Source organism: Oncorhynchus mykiss, chromosome 25 (assembly GCF_013265735.2).
Source record: "Oncorhynchus mykiss isolate Arlee chromosome 25, USDA_OmykA_1.1, whole genome shotgun sequence".
Taxonomy (NCBI): domain Eukaryota; kingdom Metazoa; phylum Chordata; class Actinopteri; order Salmoniformes; family Salmonidae; genus Oncorhynchus; species Oncorhynchus mykiss.
The window spans coordinates 8,468,675-8,489,066 of record NC_048589.1 but is presented as its reverse complement, the minus strand read 5'-3'; the positions used below and the strand labels follow the sequence as shown (position 1 = coordinate 8,489,066).

The 20,392-nt window shown below is 40.4% G+C and overlaps 2 protein-coding genes across 7 annotated transcripts in view; one reads left to right on the top strand and one right to left on the bottom strand.

The window, feature by feature from the left end:
- Window positions 1–13,133, top strand: part of LOC110505310 (unconventional myosin-VI) — a 98,926-nt gene extending 85,793 nt beyond the window's left edge. For 3 of the 6 annotated variants that reach the window (XM_036962303.1, XM_036962305.1, XM_036962302.1), the window contains 6 exons: window positions 58–93; window positions 724–762; window positions 1,904–2,004; window positions 9,471–9,602; window positions 11,264–11,482; window positions 11,711–13,133. In XM_036962303.1, the coding sequence (XP_036818198.1) occupies window positions 58–93; window positions 724–762; window positions 1,904–2,004; window positions 9,471–9,602; window positions 11,264–11,482; window positions 11,711–11,910 (727 nt within the window). In that variant the 3' untranslated portion in view covers window positions 11,911–13,133. The remainder of the gene's footprint in view (window positions 1–57; window positions 94–723; window positions 763–1,903; window positions 2,005–9,470; window positions 9,603–11,263; window positions 11,483–11,710) is intronic. The other 3 variants (XM_036962306.1, XM_036962307.1, XM_036962304.1) reach the window with 2 other exon arrangements.
- Window positions 13,134–13,434: 301 nt separating this feature from the next.
- impg1b (interphotoreceptor matrix proteoglycan 1b) overlaps window positions 13,435–20,392 on the bottom strand; it is a 32,134-nt gene continuing 25,176 nt past the window's right edge. Inside the window, exons 13-16 of the mRNA XM_036962256.1 lie at window positions 20,141–20,351; window positions 19,573–19,758; window positions 17,792–17,875; window positions 13,435–14,157 (exon numbers count right to left, since the gene is read on the bottom strand). Of these exons, the coding sequence (XP_036818151.1) occupies window positions 17,836–17,875; window positions 19,573–19,758; window positions 20,141–20,351 (437 nt within the window). The 3' untranslated portion in view covers window positions 13,435–14,157; window positions 17,792–17,835. The remainder of the gene's footprint in view (window positions 14,158–17,791; window positions 17,876–19,572; window positions 19,759–20,140; window positions 20,352–20,392) is intronic.

Below are 20,392 nucleotides of genomic sequence, written 5' to 3'. Positions count from 1 at the left end.
CTAAGTTGCAACAATCATATGCTCATATATCCTAATCATCATGTCCTCTGTTTGCAGTGCTGGTGGACTTCAAAACCTCAAGGCAATCACAATGTATGTTCTCCGGGACTTTTTTATACGTTGCATTTGTTCTTATAAAGCATATGGATATGGCAAACATTGATATTCCATTCCTATTGTATTAGATCTGATAGCTTTGCGCAACTATTTGATAAAACCCACAAAGCCCCCTCCCCCTAACTCCTAACCAATGTTCGTGGTAGGACTAATTAGCTAACTACTTAGGACTCACACTTAACCACTCCAGTAAGGATATCAGTAGCTACCACCGTCAAAACAAATGGATGAGTTTAGCCATGGTTAGTTACAGTTGGAATAGAGTAGTACTGTATTTGGTGTACTGACACTTGGGCTACCTGTTCACTCATCAGATGCGATTATTTCTTCATGACTTGTCACTGAGGGATACATTTAAGCAGCTTCCAATTTTCACAGCTGTCAACACGCCACAAGTGTCACAACAGTGTGTGACTGTCACAACGCACGCTGACATCAACGTATCAGATGGCTGCACACACAGTTCATAGTGGAAGCCACCCTGATCTCTGTGACCAATGGGAAATACTATTTATACTACTGATATATGAATGTGTATGAATCAGAGACATTGATGTATTATTCTGTTATAGTAATTTATGTGTGCTGGTATTAATGTGTTTATAGGGAGGAAATGGCGCTGGAAATGTCACAACTTCTGGCTTGGTGGGTAATGGAGAGAAATCGTTTTTTCTCGGATCAATGATCACCCAAATCGATTAATCAAATGAATCATTTCCGAAGAATTCAAATGTATTATTAAAATTGTTTCAAATCCTAGTGCGCAAAGGGAAATGAAGAGATTTTACCAAGGGTGTTATCTTGTTGATCAGTTTATTGAATCTTGAAATTAGACATGTCTGCATGCGTGTGTGTATTTTGAGATGAAATCTGATTGTGTACCAGCTGTGGCATTGACCACAACTATTGCACTTTGAACACAACTAACTTCCTAAACTGGTTTAAGTTACTACTGCAGAAGTTACTGCAAACAACAAACACAGTTTTTTCCCCTCGGACATCAATGTATGCTGTTTCCCCTTACTATGGATTCCATAGTAAGGGGAATTGCATGCTATCTATAATAAGCGCTCTTTGTTAGAGCTAGTTGGCCAACGCACTTTCAAGTCACCGTGTCTAAACTCAATCCCTGGCGACTATCCAGCGCTCAGCCCCAAAGGTCAGGTGAGCTGTCACCACCACACACAACATAGTCTCTCCCTGACATTCTTCTGTCACTCAGGTATCTGCCCAGGCTGGCCCTCCTCTTACAGGGAGGCTTAACGTCCAAAAATTGGATTAGCACCAGAAGACCCAAGGATTCCTTTACAGCGGCCCAAAGCCTTGACCCTGCCACACAGACAGACCTGGAGGGCCGCCGGTAAATAGGGGCCAAATCCTGCCTGTCGGGTTGTTAATTAGAGACCTCAGAAGCATGCTGCGGGAGGCAGGTAAAGGGCTGCAGACTGTGCTTACCGAAGCCCAGGAACACACTGACTAAGTTTAGGTGGGGTGGGGAAAAGGTTATAGGGTGAAATGGTCACACTAAATGGCCACAAATCTGCAGTGGGAGTGTAATTGCCTGTGGGATGTCAGAGAGCAGTGACGAAGTCAGACACAGATTTCCCCTTTTTGCCCCACTTAGCACTTGATTATTTTTCTGATTGTTACCAGTATTTTAGTCTTTGAAAATGACCACCGCATCACTATGGCGGCGCCGATTCTAGCGGGGATTCCGAGACGTCCCACTGCTCTGACTTTTGAAAATGGATTCCTCTCTTCTCTCCCTTCCTTGCGGGGAATGCAGGGGTCCACAGGTGCAGGCACTCAAAGCCGCCGGCGTGAGGAAGTACGACCTGAGCAAGTGGAAGTACGCTGAGCTGCGGGATGTCATCAACACCTCGTGCGGTAAGACTTTTCCCCAAGGTGTCGAGCTCTCAGGGAGATTCATGATCCAGCTCTGTGCACCTCCATCACTCACACCATCATAAATTCAGCCCCAATGTTAATAATTGAAAATCTGTCCAGTAACGCAACCTCTTCAAATGGGTTTTCGCCCCGCTCTAGACTTTCCTGCCTAGGCATGATTTCCCCTGTAATTTTCACAGATAGCTAAAGTGGGAGGTAATTTCCAGGAAATTGCAACCAGGCTGAAATTGATAGAGGAATTCTATTTGGGTGAGGGTGTAAGATTAAGAGCCGACAGGAGAGTGTACATGCAGCTGCTACGTTGATGAGGGTACAGCATTGTGGCAGAGTGGGAAATTATTACCATTTAAGGTGAATTAGTGTTTTTCCCTCTGTACCCGTTTCAATATAAAAACATGGAGGCAAGTCTTACCATCTCAGTCTGATTCGACATGTGTGAATAGGCGAGCTGTCAGTTGGGGAGCGCTTCGTATCAACACTTCCCCTAAGAGCATGCTGTGCATCAACCAATGGCAAGCATAGCACAAACACCTCAGACGATGGAAAATAGGGTCTAATCTACAATATATGTGAGAAATTGACATTAAAGGAAAAAAAGTGGCAATGTGTATTTGAAAGAACTTGACAATGTTTATTCAAATAAATTATAAAATGTGTTTTTAGGCTTTTAAATGATATCAAATTCAACCGTGTATTTTTTCCAGTGATGAAGACATGGTTGTCTCATGGTAGGGTGGGGCATGCAAAATGGGTCAACTTTGAGCACCTCTATCTCCTAAATGTTTTGTCATTCAGTTCCAAAAAGTTACTTTCTGACCACTTCTGCTATTGGCAAATACACTACATGACCAAAGGTATGTGGACACCTGCTCGCCAAACATCTCAGTCCAAAATCATGGGCATTAGTATGGAGTTGGTCCCCCCTTTGCTGCTATATTTGCCTCCACTCTTCTGGAATGGCTTTCCACTTGATGTCGGAACATTGTTGCTGGGATTTGCTTCCATTCAGCCACAAGCATTAGTGAGGTTGGGCACTGATGTTAGGCGATTAGGCCTGGCTCGCGGTTGGTGTTTTCATCCCAAAGGTGTTCGATGGGGTTAAGGTCAAGGCTCTGTGCAGGCCAGTCAAGTTCTTCCACACCTATTTAAACAAACCATTTCTGTATGTACCTCGCTTTGTGCACAGGGGCATTGTCATGCTGAAACAGGAGAGGGGCATCCCCAAACTGTTGCCACAAAGTTGGAAGCACAGAATCGTCTAGAATGTAGCGTTAAGAATTCTCTTAACTGGAACTAAGAATTCTCTTAACTGGAACTGCCTAGCCTGAACCATGAAAAACAGCCCCAGACCACCCACACCAAACTTTACAATTGGTACTATGTGTAACAGTATAACTTTAGACCGTCCCCTCGCCCATACCCGGGCGCGAACCTGGGACCCTCTGCACACATCAACAACAGTCACCCTCGAAGCATCGTTACCCATCGCTCCCCCAAAGCCGCGGTTATGCAGAGCAAGGGGAACTACTACTTCAAGGTCTCAGAGCAAGTGACGTCACCGATTGAAACACTATTTAGCGCGCACCACCGCTAACTAAGCTAGCTGTTTCACATCCGTTACATATGCATTCAGGCATGTAGTGTTGTACTGGCATCCATGTTATGATAATTAATTATCTCAGGTTCCCAGAACATTCCCTTTAATCTAAAGAATTCACGTGTTTAATTAAAACTCAGAAAATAAAACTTCTAATATTCCATATGTGTGTGTACCCCTTTAAGATATCGTCTCTAGGAAACATGGAAATCTCCTCAAACCCAAAGGCTAAAATCAAACAAAACATTTCCAGGCCTTCTCAATTTGGTAGAAACGTGCCTCTATCTCACTCGCTCCCTTCAAGATTACAGCCCCCAGAAAACATTCCCAAGAGAGACAATGAAGCACCACCCCCTGGACCACCAACACTATTGAAATGATGGAGAGGCAAATAACCCTATTATTAAAATTGTCTGTAGTCGTAAACTCCGGCACGTACTACCGAGACAATTCCCAGCCTAGTTTAAAGGTCCAAGCGTTTCCCCAGCGGGGATTCTCCTTACTCTCTCTCTCTCTCGTTATCTCTGCCTCTATTTTTCCCTGCATGTCCCCTTATCTTCTCTTTTCCTTTCCTCTCTTGACCCTTGTCACACTCTCTATCTCCTACTCAGAATTTAGAAATAATTACTATTATGACTTTTGATACGTTATTAGGTCTCACACGCACATAATTTTTTCCCCTGCTGATATCCTTCTTGTAACTTTCTCTCGCCCTTTCTCTACGCTTGCCTTCTTACCTTCTTTTCCCGGGATTCAGACAGCCAGGTATTTAACCCTCGACCTGCTGTTTCCCTTGACTATCTACACACGTCTTATGTATCTACTTTATCATTAATTCAAATTTTTCTACATCTAGACGTCTCTAAAATTCGTACTTCCTTCTCCGTTTTGGGCATTAGATTTACCTCTCCATTTTGTTACCTCTCATCCCCGGTTAATTCCGGGACCTCCTTTGAGGATTTACTACTCACGTTTAGTAAAACCTTGTAACCTTGCTTATTCTCACAATCTATGTGTATGTATTTCTATGATCTATGTATGTGCTCTTTTTCCCGTTATCCATTTACTATAGTTGGGAACTGTACATGATACAGACAGCATCTTGGTGTCATTATACTCCTTATAGTTTGCTTTAATATATGGTCCCTAGTCTCTAAAATAAAATATTTCACATTCATTTCTTCATCATTACAAATATTAATGTGAATATCTCAAAACTACCCTCTTTTTAATGTTGCTTATTTTTATGGAACAATATACTCTTCAAACACATAACATTTCCAGAGTGGGCTCTCTGGTACTTTTAATGATATTACCCATTTTATACATAGAAATTGACGTTATAGGTCAATTAACCAATCACAACCTTCCTTTAGGATTGCACATTCAGCAAGTCACCGGCAGAGGGAGTTCCGTTTGAATCCATTTACCGTTCACTGTGTTGGTGGTGTTCATAAAATGTATCATAACTTCATAATTAGCAGGGAGCTCACTCTGGAAATGTTATGTACTTGTAGAGTACTGTACATGGTTCCAAAAAATGTCTTAAAATGTCTTAAAAGTACTGAATTGTCATACTTGAGAAAAGGTAAAGATACCTTAATAGTCATTCTGCTACTGAGCAAGGCAGTTAACCCACTGATAGCTGCGTGAATTGGACCATATTGCTGTCCTGCCAGAGCATTCGACATGAAATTACTTTTGGTTGTCAGGGAAAATGTATGCAAGGATATTTTCTTTAGGAATGTAGTAAAATACAGTAGTAAACCCCATAAACTACTTAGGTACTACTTATTAAGTACTATACAAAATGCTTAAAATGAATATATTCAAAAGGGGTTGTTTATTTCAGAATCTAAACATACTCCATATATTAAAGCACACTATAAGGATTATAATGACAATAAGATGTTGTCTGTATCATGTACGGTTCACTGATCAGTCTTACAGGAGGCATGTATAGGTCTAAAAAGGGCCTAAAATGGCCAATTTCATGATTTTCTCAAAAATGGTTTGTGATACAAATGTAAGAATTTCCAGAATAATTTGAGATACCAATAATATTTTCAGCTCGCTCTCGCCTGGAATCGCTCTAATATTATCTGTACCAAAGTTTTTTTTAACAGAAATTACATTAATGGAGGCCAGTGGAGGCTGGTGACTTTAAAAATGTAGCAGGATGGGAGACCAACGGTACAGGCACGGAACACACGGAGACGACAAAGTGTGTTTTAAAAAATCGTCAAAGACCAATTCTTTTAACCGAACACCATGCCCAAACCGGACACGCGCGTGCGCCATCGCGCACAAATTGATTTTGTCCCCCCCACACTAAGCGCGATCACGACACTCGTGACTGAAATGTCAAAACAAACTCTGAACCAATTATAATAATTTGGGGACAGGTCGAAAAGCATTAAACATTTATGGCAATTTAGCTAGCAACTGCAAGCTAAATGTTTACTACTTGCTGTTGCTAGCTAATTTGTCCTGGGATATGAACGTCAACCACATAATTTCTAGTCATCTCTCCGCCTTCCAGGCCTTTTCTTCTTTGGACTTTATATGGCGTTTGGCATCTAACTTTCATAATAAGCTGTATTACCATGACCGACCTCAATTCATCTTTCAATCACCCACGTGGGTATAACCAATGAGGAGATGGCATTTGGGTATATGCTTCTATAAACCAATTAGGAGATGGGAGAGGCAGGACTTGGCACCGCGTTCAGCGTCACAAATAGACCTGACTTCTATTTTAGCTCTTGGCAACGCAGATGCTCATTGGCGCACGCGAGCAGTGTGGGTGCAATGACTGAATAACATGTACGTGTACATTTATTTTGCAACGCGAGCGGTGTGGTCAGCATGTAAAGCATTTAATAAAGTTGTTTATAGTATAATATTATGAGGAATGGGAATGAGAGGGCTACTTACACCGTGTTGGAAAGGGATCACGGCAGTGATTGAATGAGGGTATGAGGCATGAGTTGGTGTTCAGAGACTTGACCAGTGCAGGACAGGATTTGACTGGGAAGACAAAAAACAATAACACAACACACTACACTTAGACAAAAGAGCTAAGAATGAGTTGGTCCAAGCAAGGAGTAAAATCATTGATGTAATAATGTGATTGACTCGACATACAGTAATGAGATACATTTTATATATGTCCTCACAGTACTTGGAGGGGAAACATTCAATGTGCCAATGGATGAGCAGGCACATGAAACGTGGCTTCAGTTCATGTCAGGAGAAAGTTGACAATGGTAGTGGAGTGGAGTAGTCATCACCTCTTAATCAGGGAACAGGAGGGGATTTAGCTGTAAATATAAATAGCAGATACATTCCATTATTATAGCTGTGCCATCCTAGGTTTGGACAACGAGTTTCTCTATGAAGTTAAACTCAGACATCTCAAAATTCATAAAGTCAAACACAGATTGCACATCTAGCCCACTTGACACATCAAAGTAGCCCAAGAAACGTTCCTGAATAAAGCCCTGATCATCCACATACCTGACAACTGCAAGCAGACTGGTTGCAGCATAGGTCCCAGAGTGCGGGAGCAATTTTAACCCCATGGGGCCTGGAAAACTAGGAAAACTCTGGACCCTATAAGGTATGACAGGGATTAATCAGTTGTAAAAAGGTTTTAAATGGGCTATGTGGGACCAGTTTTTACTAATCAGGTCACATGGGGAGGATTAAAACCCTGTCAAAACTGCATCTATCTTATACAGTATTTGTTTATAGAAATGATATTTAGACTAGATTAGGTGGGGGATTTCCTCTACCCAGACACATAGACAACAACTGATAGACAATATAACTCACAGAGCTTGCTTTATGCATGTTTGCATCATGCAGGCCTATGCAACTGTAGGCCTTATAAAACATTTTAATAGTTTTTTTAAACTATTATGTTGATTGATTAATTCCAGTTAATAATTTGGGATAAAAAATGTATAGGCAGCCTAGCCACCCCAATTTTGAAAATAAACTAAATTTGATCACATTCACATTTCAGCATAGGCTGTATGCTCTTATTATTTATTTACCTTTATTTAACTAGGCAAGTCAGTTAAGAACAAATTCTTATTTTCAATGACGGCCTAGGAACAGTGGGTTAACTGCCTGTTCAGGGGCAGAACGACAGATTTGTACCTTGTCAGCTCGGGGGTTTGAACTTACAACTTTCCGGTTACTAGTCCAACACTCTAACCACTAGGCTACCCTGCCGCCCCAGTAGCCTACAGTTCAGCAAGTGAAGCATCATAACGTGCAATTACCTCTGCAAGCTCCTTGTAGTTTCCCTTGTTGGTGGAACTTTCCCTCTCATCGTGTCCTCTAAAAGCAAATGCTTGCATGCCCAACAGTGGTGTTGATAAGCCGCTTGAAAAACATCCCTGTATCTTCTTACTTTATCGTTGTGTTGCGCAGTTTGAATACACAGACCTTTGTCTTAATTGATGCAGCTTTTTCCAGGCAGAGTTCGACCCTCAGTTTTAATTCACACCTTTTCCGTGTACCCCAGAGAATGAAAGTGGTTCTTCAACAAAAAGTCCACAACATTTTCGGCAGTGTTGGCCATTCTACCATTCTGGCAGAGAAAACTACACACTAGTGCTGGTAGATAGCTAGCTACTGAAGTTAGCAAGGCACATTTTATTAAATTGCAATAACTGGACACAAAAATAAAGTTCTAAACCAAGAAAACAATTTATAATATACCTCCTCCATCTCCTATAATATGAATTGAATAATGTCCAAAATGCTCTTCACTCTTAATCTCGATCCAATAATGTCACCAAGCTTCTCAACACATAGAACCCCCATAATGCTCTGTGGCACAATCCCAATACAACACACTAGGTTCATTCTTTGATCCTAATTCTATGATTGGATAGACAACATGTCACTTCATACTGCAAAAGCTTTGATTGGTTGGAGGACGTCCTCTGGAAGTGGTCATAATTACTATATATGTCTATGGAAGGGGGTGAGACCTACAAGCCTCCTAAGTTTTGTATTGAAGTCAATGTAGCCAGAGGAGGACGGAAGCTAGCTACACCATGGTGCTACCCCAGAGAGTGCTGTTGAAGTTACTGTAGACCTTCATTGCAAAAGAGTGTATTTTAATCAATTATTTGGTGACATTTGGTAATATATTTACTATAGTTTTATCTAAAAAGGATCACTTTTGTAATGTTTCACAATTTTTTTTAAAATGAAATTTCACTTGAGGATGGTCCTCCCTTTCCTCCTCTGAAGAGCCTCCACTGATGGAGGCATAAAAGATAATAAAGACGTACTCCCATAACCTTAAAGGATGAGTAAGTTACAGTATTTCAGAAGCTAGCAGATTCATTACTTAACAGCAACTGCAAATCCCAATAAAACTACATGATGTTTTGAAGTTCACTTTCCTTGCTTTGTCTAACAAAACTATCATGAATCTAGCAAAGAAGTTTTGTGGGTGCAGTATTTATTTAGTTTCATAGCACTAATGTTAACTATCAAGTCTCTCACACTGGCTTTAGCTGGGGCTGCCCAGGCAAGTCTGGGGGTTGCCTAGCAACACGTGCCTCGCAGGTAGGCAATGTCTAGATGGCACGTGAAATTCCCATGATTTGTGAAAATGTATGGCCCAACAGCTAAAATGAATTTAAAAATATATATATTTCAGCTAATAGAGAGGAGTAACTAATGGCATAATGGCTACATTATGGCATTCATTAATCATAAAACTATTTACATATAATAGAAATTTGGCTACATATTTGTGAAAAAAATGTTTTATGCTCATTCACTCTGGTTAAGTTCTGTTGATGTCATCCCTGTGTAGATATTGAGCTGCTGGCGGCATGCAGGGAGGAGTTCCATCGCCGTCTAAAGGTCTACCACGCCTGGAAGTCCAAGAACAAGAAACGTGACACAGCCACGGAGCAGAGGGCCCCCAAATCTATCACTGACTACGGTGAGATACCCCATCCTGGGCTATTATGCTACTGTAGGCTACCCTCCTCAACCCAGGATTGTGTTCAGACATTAACACGTTTTGTCTTAACCCCGCTATTACCATTTCCTGTGTCCATTGCAGACATGTTTTCAACAGTAACGTCCTTTTTTCATCTGTTTTCTTTCTGTGACCATATTTGACCTTGAAAGTTGTGTTACAGGTAACTGACAAAATAAAGGAAACACTAACATAAAGTGTCTTAATAGGGCGTTGGGCCACCACAAGCCAGAAAAGCTTCAATGCACTTTAACATTGAAGTGTCTGGAACTCTATTGGACGGATGCGACACCACTCTTCCACGAGAAATTCCTTAATGTGTTGTTTTGTTGATTGTGGTGGAAAACGTTGTCTCCGGCACCGCTCCAGAAACTCCCATAAGTGTTCAGCTGGGTTCGTGATCTGGTGACTGAGACGGCTATGGCATATGGTTCACATCGTTTTCATGCCCATCAACCGATTCAGCGACCATTCGTGCTCTACGGATGGGGGCCATTGTCATCCTATGTGGGTATATCCATGATAGCCAAAATAATGGCCTGCCCAGCATTTTTATACATGACCCTAAGCATGATGGGATGTTAATTGCTTAATTTACTCAGGAACCCACACCTGTGTGGAAGCACCTTCTTTCAATACACTTTGCATTCCTCATTTACTCAAGTCTTTACATTATTTTGGCAATTACTTGTACGTCCACACAGAGTACCTAATTGGCTAGCACGGTACTCATTTGCCCACTCGTCAATGTACTTTCCCAGAGGGAAAAAGTCTCACAATTGCATTCATGTCGGATTAACATGGAGGGCAAAAACCCAAGAAGAAGCAGCAATGCTTCAGTGAGCCCTCGGTGGGTTACATGATGTAAAAAAAAAACAGTGGGGTTTGTCTTCACAGCTTCACCGTCTCTTCTCCTGATAATGATGGAGGATTAATGTCCACTTTATAAATTGCCTTCCTGTTATTCTTGACATTCAATTAGTGTTCTTAAAAGCCTTGCCCCAAAACCTAGCTCCCATCTGCGTCAAAAGTATTTGTTCCAATTAGACTCAGCTGCCACAACACATCATCGGGTTTAGCTGTGCGCTACCATGACCGCTTGCTCTATCCAGTCAAGCATGATGTATTCAACTCAGACAACAGGGGAGGTTGGAAATCATGTTTCAAGAAAGTATTATTTAGTTACATGAAAGCTACCCAGAACAGATGTTGCTTTCACGCAATTTTCATTTCTTGATGTGAAAGCTTCTGAAAGGCATGTTGAACCCATTTTATATGCCTTTTGTTTGGCTGCAGTTCTCTTCTCTCGCTAATGGAAGCATGTCTGCCATGTAAGAGGGGAGAAAGCAGCTTACCTGGCTTTTCAACCATAGCATTGTTTGTGTATTTTATGCCATCTTTGATGTCCCATATTTTCAGAGTTTTGTGTTTTTGCTTCCTTCCACCACCCTATGATTTAATCATTCAACTCAGTCATGTTCTAGCATTTAGCAAATGAATTGCTTCAAACACTGCTGTGTAAATAGTATTGTTCCTCTTACAAAAAATAAAATAATTCCACATTTATTTGCCTCGGTAATCACACAATGTCGTAACAAGAACATCAAACCCGCCACACACAGCCCAACAGAACCCGGCTCCAGCCGTGGCCGCCCAGCAGCAGGAGATAGCCATGAACCGCCAGCAGCGCTACTTCCGCATCCCCTTCATCCATCCCGGTGACCAGTACAAGGACCCCCAGAACAAGAAGAAGGGCTGGTGGTACGCCCACTTTGACGGGCCCTGGATCGCCAGGCAGATGGAGCTACACCCAGACAAGCAGCCCATCCTACTGGTGGCAGGTGGGTCCCTCGGGATAGATCAGCTTCATATGTTCTTTATATGTACATCGATGTGTTTGTAATATGAAACTCTGCTCTATGTCATAGTGCATGTTGTGAATGTGGTTATCCCATCCTAAAAAATAATCCCTATTCAATCACGTTATCCTTTCCTGTGTGTGTATTAAATCCTGTTTTTGACTGTCAGTGTCCCTCCTCTCTCACTGTCTTCTCCCCCCCCATCCTTAGGAAAAGATGACATGGAGATGTGTGAGCTAAGCTTGGAGGAGACGGGCCTGACCACGAAGAGGGGGGCTGAGATCCTCCCTCGGCAATTTGAGGAGGTCTGGGAACGCTGCAACGGGATCATGTACCTTCGAAACGCCATCGAAAGCAGACAGGCCAGGCCCACGTACGCCACAGCTATGCTGCAGAACCTCCTCCAGTGAACCAGAGGAGCACCCATGTCCATGGGCTCAAAAAGAATGGAGTAAATAAAGGGAAGAAAGCAGAAGCACTCCCTATTATAGCAGTCTGAGGCTAACGGTTATCTCACTGAGGTCATTTAAACATTTTACTTAGATATGTTGGTTTTGTTTCTTTGTTAAGTTTGTGGGGAATATACATACCAATTTACATCTCGTCCTCAAGCAATGACCTACGATTGAATGAAATGTTTACTACGAGGCCTTAACTATTTTATTGGTATTAATGAGAAGTTTCAGATCAGCCTTTCCTCAAAACAGTCTTAATTGTATATTCATGTTTAGTTGTTAAATGAAATTTAAGCACTGTTAACTATTGTATTTGATTGAATAAATTGTTGCAAATATTTGGCTTTATGACTGGAGAGCTCTAGGAATAATTGATTTTGTTGACACATTTTCAGGATAATGCAGCTGCAATGTTCCTCTGTCTGTAGGGCTGGTATTTCCATAATGCTGGGGGCAGGTTGTATCCTTGGATGTTGAATTTGTTGCTGTTATGTTTTAAGAAAGCTTATTTTACATTTTCATGACAATGAAAGCACACCAGCTCACATCTTTTAACAGGACATTGCAGGACTTTTGCAATGATAGATGATTCATAGGAAGTCAGATAACATAATATATTTCTCAAAAATATCTTGTTTACGACTTTGTCGAAGGCTGTATTTTGAATGTCATCGTTAACCATACAGGAGGTTAATTAGAGCACAAACCTCTTTGGGACATAGTGAAAATATACACTTTCCGAATATGGCATAGTGAAAGAAATCAGTCAATATTTGTATTCCATAGTGGCAGATTGTATTTACATCTAACTACTCCTTTTTAAAAGAAATTGTAGAATTTGTAAACGTCTTTTCATAGAGGGAACTCCCAAGCGCTTTCTGTTCACCACTAAAAACCGAATTGTCCAACTATTTTAATAACATTGTTGAAAGTTTAATGTTTCTAGGTGTGATTTGTATTGGTCTTTCAATCTAGATTGCTTGACTTTTGCCTATCCTTGACGTTCTGACATGAGTAATTCATCTCATTGTGAACCCCCAGTTATAATTTGATAATGAGTGATCTAATTGTTTGTATTATTTTCTGTATATTACAATTGTTTTGCAATTTCAGATTCAACTTCAATTGTATGCTGAGTATTGCACTGCAATATAAAGAAATAAATGCATTCAACCTTATCATTGTGTAGACTCTAGGTAATAGCAAGACTTGTCCATTAAGTCAGGTCTTCTGTTAGTACCTCAAACGGCTTAGACTAGCTAATTGATTACAGTATCTAACAAGATGACTGATGAAAAAATTGTGGTCCTCATGTTGTATTACTGATCCAAATGAAGCCATGAAGGGCAGTAAAAATACAAACTTGACTTTGAATGGATCTTCTAATAATCATGAGAAAATAACAGAATCCGATGATGGAAATGCATTGTGATTGTTAGCAATTCAATGAAATAACCAATTGATCCCCAAAAACTTTGTAGGAAAATACTTTATTTTTTACTATCAAGTGTAAAAAAAATCTTTACACATCCTCCAAGTGTGTTTTGATCCTGTATTCAAAACACAAGTAATTGGTGGAAATGTATTGACCAGTAGTATAGGACTGACTTTTTCTTCACACAGATGTATTGCTACATTTTTCACCTACACAACACTAGGCTATAATCATATACAAGAGTATTGCTTCAAAACAAGACTGGAGTCAAAGTTCACATTCATTTTCTTTTTTGGGACACTGAACACAAGTTAGAATAACATTGAAACAACCATCTCATCTATGGTCATGATACCACCATGTGTATCAATGTGTAAATAAATTCCTCATTGTGAGGAAAGAAAACAACCTTTGTGAAGGATATACAGTATCTGAAAAACATTCCTAGCCTTCATATTAATGGCTAGGTTATATATTGTACAGTTTAACACAACCCTCTAGTCCAGCATTTAATATCCACACAGCTGTCTGAAATTATGCATCCTATCCTAGGTACATTTCACCATGTAATTCCAGTACTAGAGGAGTCCACTGCCATGACATGAATATACAGCTCAAGTTCAAAGCAACCAACACTTATGTTGCTTTTAAAGTCTGTGTGTAGACTGGCAAGAGATGAGCCATCAAAGAACAATTACCTCAAAGCATTCGTTATCTGAAGCCCTTAACAGGCAACAAGTTCAGTATTCATTTGGTGGTCGCCACAACTGAAAAGGGGACAAGTGAAAAAGGATATACCAAATGTTATTCCATGTCACAAGTTGCATATAAACTTTGTAATCATATTGAAACGTGAAATAATATATCCAAAATAGTGGTAAATTGCATAAATATACCCCAAATAAAATAGTTAAATGATACATGCTTAACGGTATGTTATTATTTAACACCCACTTAAAATAAATTAATATGTGCTAAATGTCAAAGAGAAGTTATCCCTTAATGACTAAAACAGCTGATTATAGCATGCCAGACTAATTTACATACACTAATGTTCAAAAGTTTGGGGTCACTTAGAAATGTCCTTGTTTTTAAAAGAAAAGCACATTTTTTTCTCCATTAAAATAACATCAAATTGATCAGAAATACAGTGTAGACATTGTTAATGTTGTAAATGACTATTGTAGCTGGAAACTGCTAATTTTTAATGGAATATCTACATAGGCGTACAGAGGCCCATTATCAGCAACCATCACTCCTGTGTTCCAATGGCACGTTGTGTTAGCTAATCCAAGTTTATCATTTTAAAAGGCTACTTGATCATTGGAAAACCCTTTTGCAATTATGTTAGCACAGCTGTAAACTGTTGTACTGATTAAAGAAACAATACAACTGTCCTTCTTTAGACTAGTTGAGTATCTGGAGCATCAGCATTTGCGGGTTCAATTACAGGCTCAAAATGGCCAGAAACAAAGACTTTCTCCTCAACTTCACCAGTCTATTCTTGTTCTGAGGAATGAAGGCTATTCCATGCGAGAAATTGCCAAGAAACTGAAGGTCTCGTACAATGCTGTGGTGTTCTTTTGCCCATCTTAATATTTTATTGGCCAGTCTGAGATATGGCTTTTTCTTTGCAACAGGTACAGGATCCTAGAAGGCCAGCATCCCGGAGTCGCCTCTTCACTGTTGACGTTGAGACTGGTGTTTTGCAGGTACTATTTAATGAAGCTGCCAGTTGAGACACTATTGTACTTGTCCTCTTGCTCAGTTGTGCACCGGGGCCTCCCACTCCTCTTTCTATTCTGGTTAGAGACAGTTTGCACTGTTCTGTGAAGGGAGTAGTACACATCATGGTACGCGATCTTCAGTTTCTTGGCATCTTCAGTTTCTTCTCACACAGAATAGCCTTCATTTCTCAGAACAAGAATAGACTGACGAGTTTCCGGAGAAAGGTCTTTGTTTCTGGCCATATTGAGCCTGTAATCGAACCCACAAATGCTGATGCTCCAGATACTCAGCTAGTCTAAAGAAGGACAGTTGTAATGATTCTTTAATCAGCACAACAGTTTTCAGCTGTGCTAATATAATTTCAAACGGGTTTTCCAATTATCAATTAGCCTTTTAAAATTATAAACTTGGATTAGTTAACACAACGTGCCATTGGAACACAAGAGAGTGATGGTTGCTGATAATGGGCCTCTGTACGCCTATGTAGATGTTCCATTAAAAATCAGCCGTTTCCAGCTACAATAGACATTTACAACATTAACAATGTCTACACTGTATTTCTGATCAATTTGATGTTATTTTAATGGACCAAAAAATGAGTTTCTTTCAAAAGCTAGTACATTTCTAAGTGACTCCAAACTTTTGAACGGCAGTGTATATTACAAACAATATACATTATGGTTGTTTTTAGGTTATTTTGCAGACAATAATTTGATGAATAATTTGCAGTAATATTGCAATTATCATTCACATCCATTTTAAAATAATTGCTACTCGTAAGTAATTATGCTCATGTTAGATGGAAAATGTCACAACCAGTAATTTACTTCTACATTTTCTGAATCATACTTTTTGATTTGAAGAAATACAGTGCCTTGCAAAAGTATTCGGCCCCCTTGAACTTTGCGACCTTTTGCCACATTTCAGGCTTCAAACATAAAGATATAAAACTGTATTTTTTTGTGAAGAATCAACAACAAGTGGGACACAATCATGAAGTGGAACGCCATTTATTGGATATTTCAAACTTTTTTAACAAATCAAAAACTGAAAAATTGGGCGTGCAAAATTATTCAGCCCCCTTAAGTTAATACTTTGTAGCGCCACCTTTTGCTGCGATTACAGCTGTAAGTCGCTTGGGGTATGTCTCTATCAGTTTTGCACATCGAGAGACTGACATTTTTTCCCATTCCTCCTTGCAAAACAGCTCGAGCTCAGTGAGGTTGGATGGAGAGCATTTGTGAACAGCAGTTTTCAGTTCTTTCCACAGATTCTCGATTGGATTCAGGTCTGGACTTTGACTTGGCCATTCTAACACCTGGATATGTTTATTTTTGAACCATTCCATTGTAGATTTTGCTTTATGTTTTGGATCATTGTCTTGTTGGAAGACAAATCTCCGTCCCAGTCTCAGGTCTTTTGCAGACTCCATCAGGTTTTCTTCCAGAATGGTCCTGTATTTGGCTCCATCCATCTTCCCATCAATTTTAACCATCTTCCCTGTCCCTGCTGAAGAAAAGCAGGCCCAAACCATGATGCTGCCACCACCATGTTTGACAGTGGGGATGGTGTGTTCAGGGTGATCAGCTGTGTTGCTTTTACGCCAAACATAACGTTTTGCATTGTTGCCAAAAAGTTCAATTTTGGTTTCATCTGACCAGAGCACCTTCTTCCACATGTTTGGTGTGTCTCCCAGGTGGCTTGTGGCAAACTTTAAACGACACTTTTTATGGATATCTTTAAGAAATGGCTTTCTTCTTGCCACTCTTCCATATTGGCCAGATTTGTGCAATATACAACTGATTGTTGTCCTATGGACAGAGTCTCCCACCTCAGCTGTAGATCTCTGCAGTTCATCCAGAGTGATCATGGACCTCTTGGCTGCATCTCTGATCAGTCTTCTCCTTGTATGAGCTGAAGGTTTAGAGGGACGGCCAGGTCTTGGTAGATTTGCAGTGGTCTGATACTCCTTCCATTTCAATATTATCGCTTGCACAGTGCTCCTTGGGATGTTTAAAGCTTGGGAAATCTGGCTTTAAACTTGTTCACAACAGTATCTCGGACCTGCCTGGTGTGTTCCTTGTTCTTCATGATGTTCTCTGCGCTTTTAACGGACCTCTGAGACTATCACAGTGCAGGTGCATTTATACGGAGACTTAAATACAATCCACCTGTGTGTAATCATCATCATTAGTCATTTAGGTCAACATTGGATCATTCAGAGATCCTCACTGAACTTCTGGAGAGAGTTTGCTGCACTGAAAGTAAAGGGGCTGAATAATTTTGCACGCTCAATTTTTCAGTTTTTGATTTGTTAAAAAAGTTTGAAATATCCAAAAAATGTCATCCACTTCATGATTGTGTCCCACTTGTTGTTGATTCTTCACAAAAAAAATACAGTTTTATATCTTTATGTTTGAAGCCTGAAATGTGGCAAAAGGTCGCAAAGTTCAAGGGGGCCGAATACTTTCGCAAGGCACTGTACAATGGAAAGCTCAAAAATATGATTTGGTTAAGAAATAAATCTGAATCAACCTTAATAATTCATGTCTTACCTTTTAATGATTTTAAATGCTTTTCCAAGGAAGTATTTAAAGTCATATATAAACATATTTGCACATGGTACAATATGACTCATTCAAACTGAGCCCAAGATCAGATTTTTGGCCTTACCTTGTTGTGTGGTATACGGGGATGTAAATCTACCATTTCAGAGACTAGCTTGTCGTGTCTGGTTGTGTCGCGCTGTCTGGGGATCTGTGTCAAAGCATAAGAAAAACACAGCTTTACACTGTTCATAGTTCAAAAGGAACTCACTAGAAGCGTTTTAAAAGGCTGAGCAAAAGGGTAAGCAGGCAAGCGTTTGGCACTAAATATAATTTCAAGGGGAGACATCATTGAGGGTGGGGGGGGGGGGGGTTGTGTAATATTGTTCTGCAATGATGATAAATGAGTATTACACCGGACATCTACAAGTGCATGGCTCTATTACTACAGGTAATCTAGCCTTTAAGAGGTTTGGGCAGGTAAATTAAAGGTTGCTGGTTCGAACCCCCAACAACTGCCCCCCCCATTGCGCCAATGACATGGACGTCAATTAAGGTAGCCTCCCGCACCTCTCTGATTCAGAGGGGTTGGGTTAAATGCAGAAGACACATTTAGGTTGAATGCATTCAAATTGTGCCACTGACTAGGTATCCCTTCCTTTGCCTTCCCAGCATGGTTCGGCATAGAGTATTTTCTTGAAACTGCACCACATCTACCGTAGTAGTCTAAAGTGTCTGACCTCAAATCAACCAGGGCTTGGATGTTTTTGGGTGCACTGACCATGACCACAAATGATCTCAAGTGAAAATCCCTGCAATACAATAGATATATAATCTGGCCAATAAGTGCAGGGGAATTTAAATGCATGCACATGATTTAGATATTTTACGAATTGATATATAGGCAGACATTTCATCTCTAGATAGTATCATTGAGGGTTCAACCAATTTCATGGACACTGTATCATGAGGATATTTTTTGCATGGGTTTAGTGTATGAAAGTATATCTCACTGTACAATGAAGCAGTAAAGTGTTCCTTCAGAGTTTGTTGAAGGAACTAACCACCCCAAATGTTTGTTGAAGTCATAAGAGAGTGGAAAGAAAAGGAGGGCGAAAGAGCAGATCATGCAAAATACGAGGAAAGAGAGCTCCTTTGAAAAAAAAAGAGATTTAATGAAGGAAAGTACTCAAGTGCTTTATCTTCAAAAAATAAAACGTATCACATAACAAACACTCGGAGAGCACGCACCGCGTCTCAACCTATTGGTCTTCCTCGGGCAATGCGTTGCGTGCTCACTGAGTGTTTTCTTAAACCTTTCTTTATGTAATCGGTTCTGGATATTTTTAAGATATACCACAGAACATTTTTGTTCTGAGTACTTTACTTCCTTAAAGCTTTACTTTAAATCTCAAAGATTTAAGCTCTTCTTTTTTCTTATTTTGTCAACCCTATTCTTACTATAGAAAGGATACTAAGTTATTTCGTGGGGCTCGTAATAATAATTTGTCATAAGCAGAGTCAGTAGATATTAGGTGATTGCTTAAGGTTTGAATTAGTAGTATTAGTTTATTTAGAACGTGGGGCCAATTGAGCTATATAGATTAGCTCAATACTTAGATGTACATTTTCAATTGAGCGAAAAGCTTCTTGCTCTGTTCGGGAAGAACCAGCACCACTACTCCATGTTGATGGGGTACTTATGCTGGATACTTGAGTCAAGACACCATTGTCATTTTCAAAAAAAAGGATTCACTCAATGTGTTCTCAAAGGCATAGGGAGCAAGAGTGTGCCTATAATATGAAGCAGATACGGCTGTAATAACAAAGCTGTGAAACAACAACCTGGTCGAGCTATCGGAGGCAAAACTCTCTAAAACAAATAAAGGTTCAAAAAGGCCTGCTTACACCAAAGTCACGGTCTTTCGGGTCCCGATACATTTCTTGTTTATGAATACCAAGATGCCTATGATGGCACAAACCAAGGTAAGGCTTCCCACCAGCAAGGCTATGGAAATGGTTGGGTCTACAGGCAGCAACACGAGCTCATTGCAGCGCACTCCGTGATAGTGCCAGTATTTCCCGACAGGACATCTAAATGTTAAAGAGAAAACAGGATTAGAGTCAACCCTATCAGCTGTTGGTCTTCTACTATGGTAACAATACATCAAAAAGCCTTTCAGATTGAACTTTTTTTTTTTACTGCAAGACAACATCAAGAAGAGCTGTTGTCAGTGTTTCAATTTGTAAATGGTGAGTACCACAGGGGGTTGGTGGCATCTTAATTGGGGAGGACAGGTTCATGGTAATGGCTGGAGCGGTATGAGTGGAATGGTATCAAATACATCAAACATGGTTTGATGCCACTCCATTCGCTCCATTCCAGCCATTATTATGAGCCGTCCTCCCCTCGGCAGCATCCACTGGTTAGGACCATAGCTATCTCTGTTTGCGTGATCCTTTAGCTCGGTGGTACCTGCAGGTGGCTCCATGGCCCTGGATGATGTCACAAAGGCCCCCGTTGAAGCAGTAGTGTGGCTCCAGGTTACAAATACTCTGGCAGGGCAGGCCATCCGTAGTGCTGTACCCAGGGTCACACAAACACTCAGCCTCCTGGGTCCAACTGTTTACCACACATTGGGAAAACTCATTGCAGGCCAAGAACTTGCAGGGAGTTGCTTGGTCAGCTGAAATGAGTAAGAAGATAAATCATTTGCATTAATTAAAT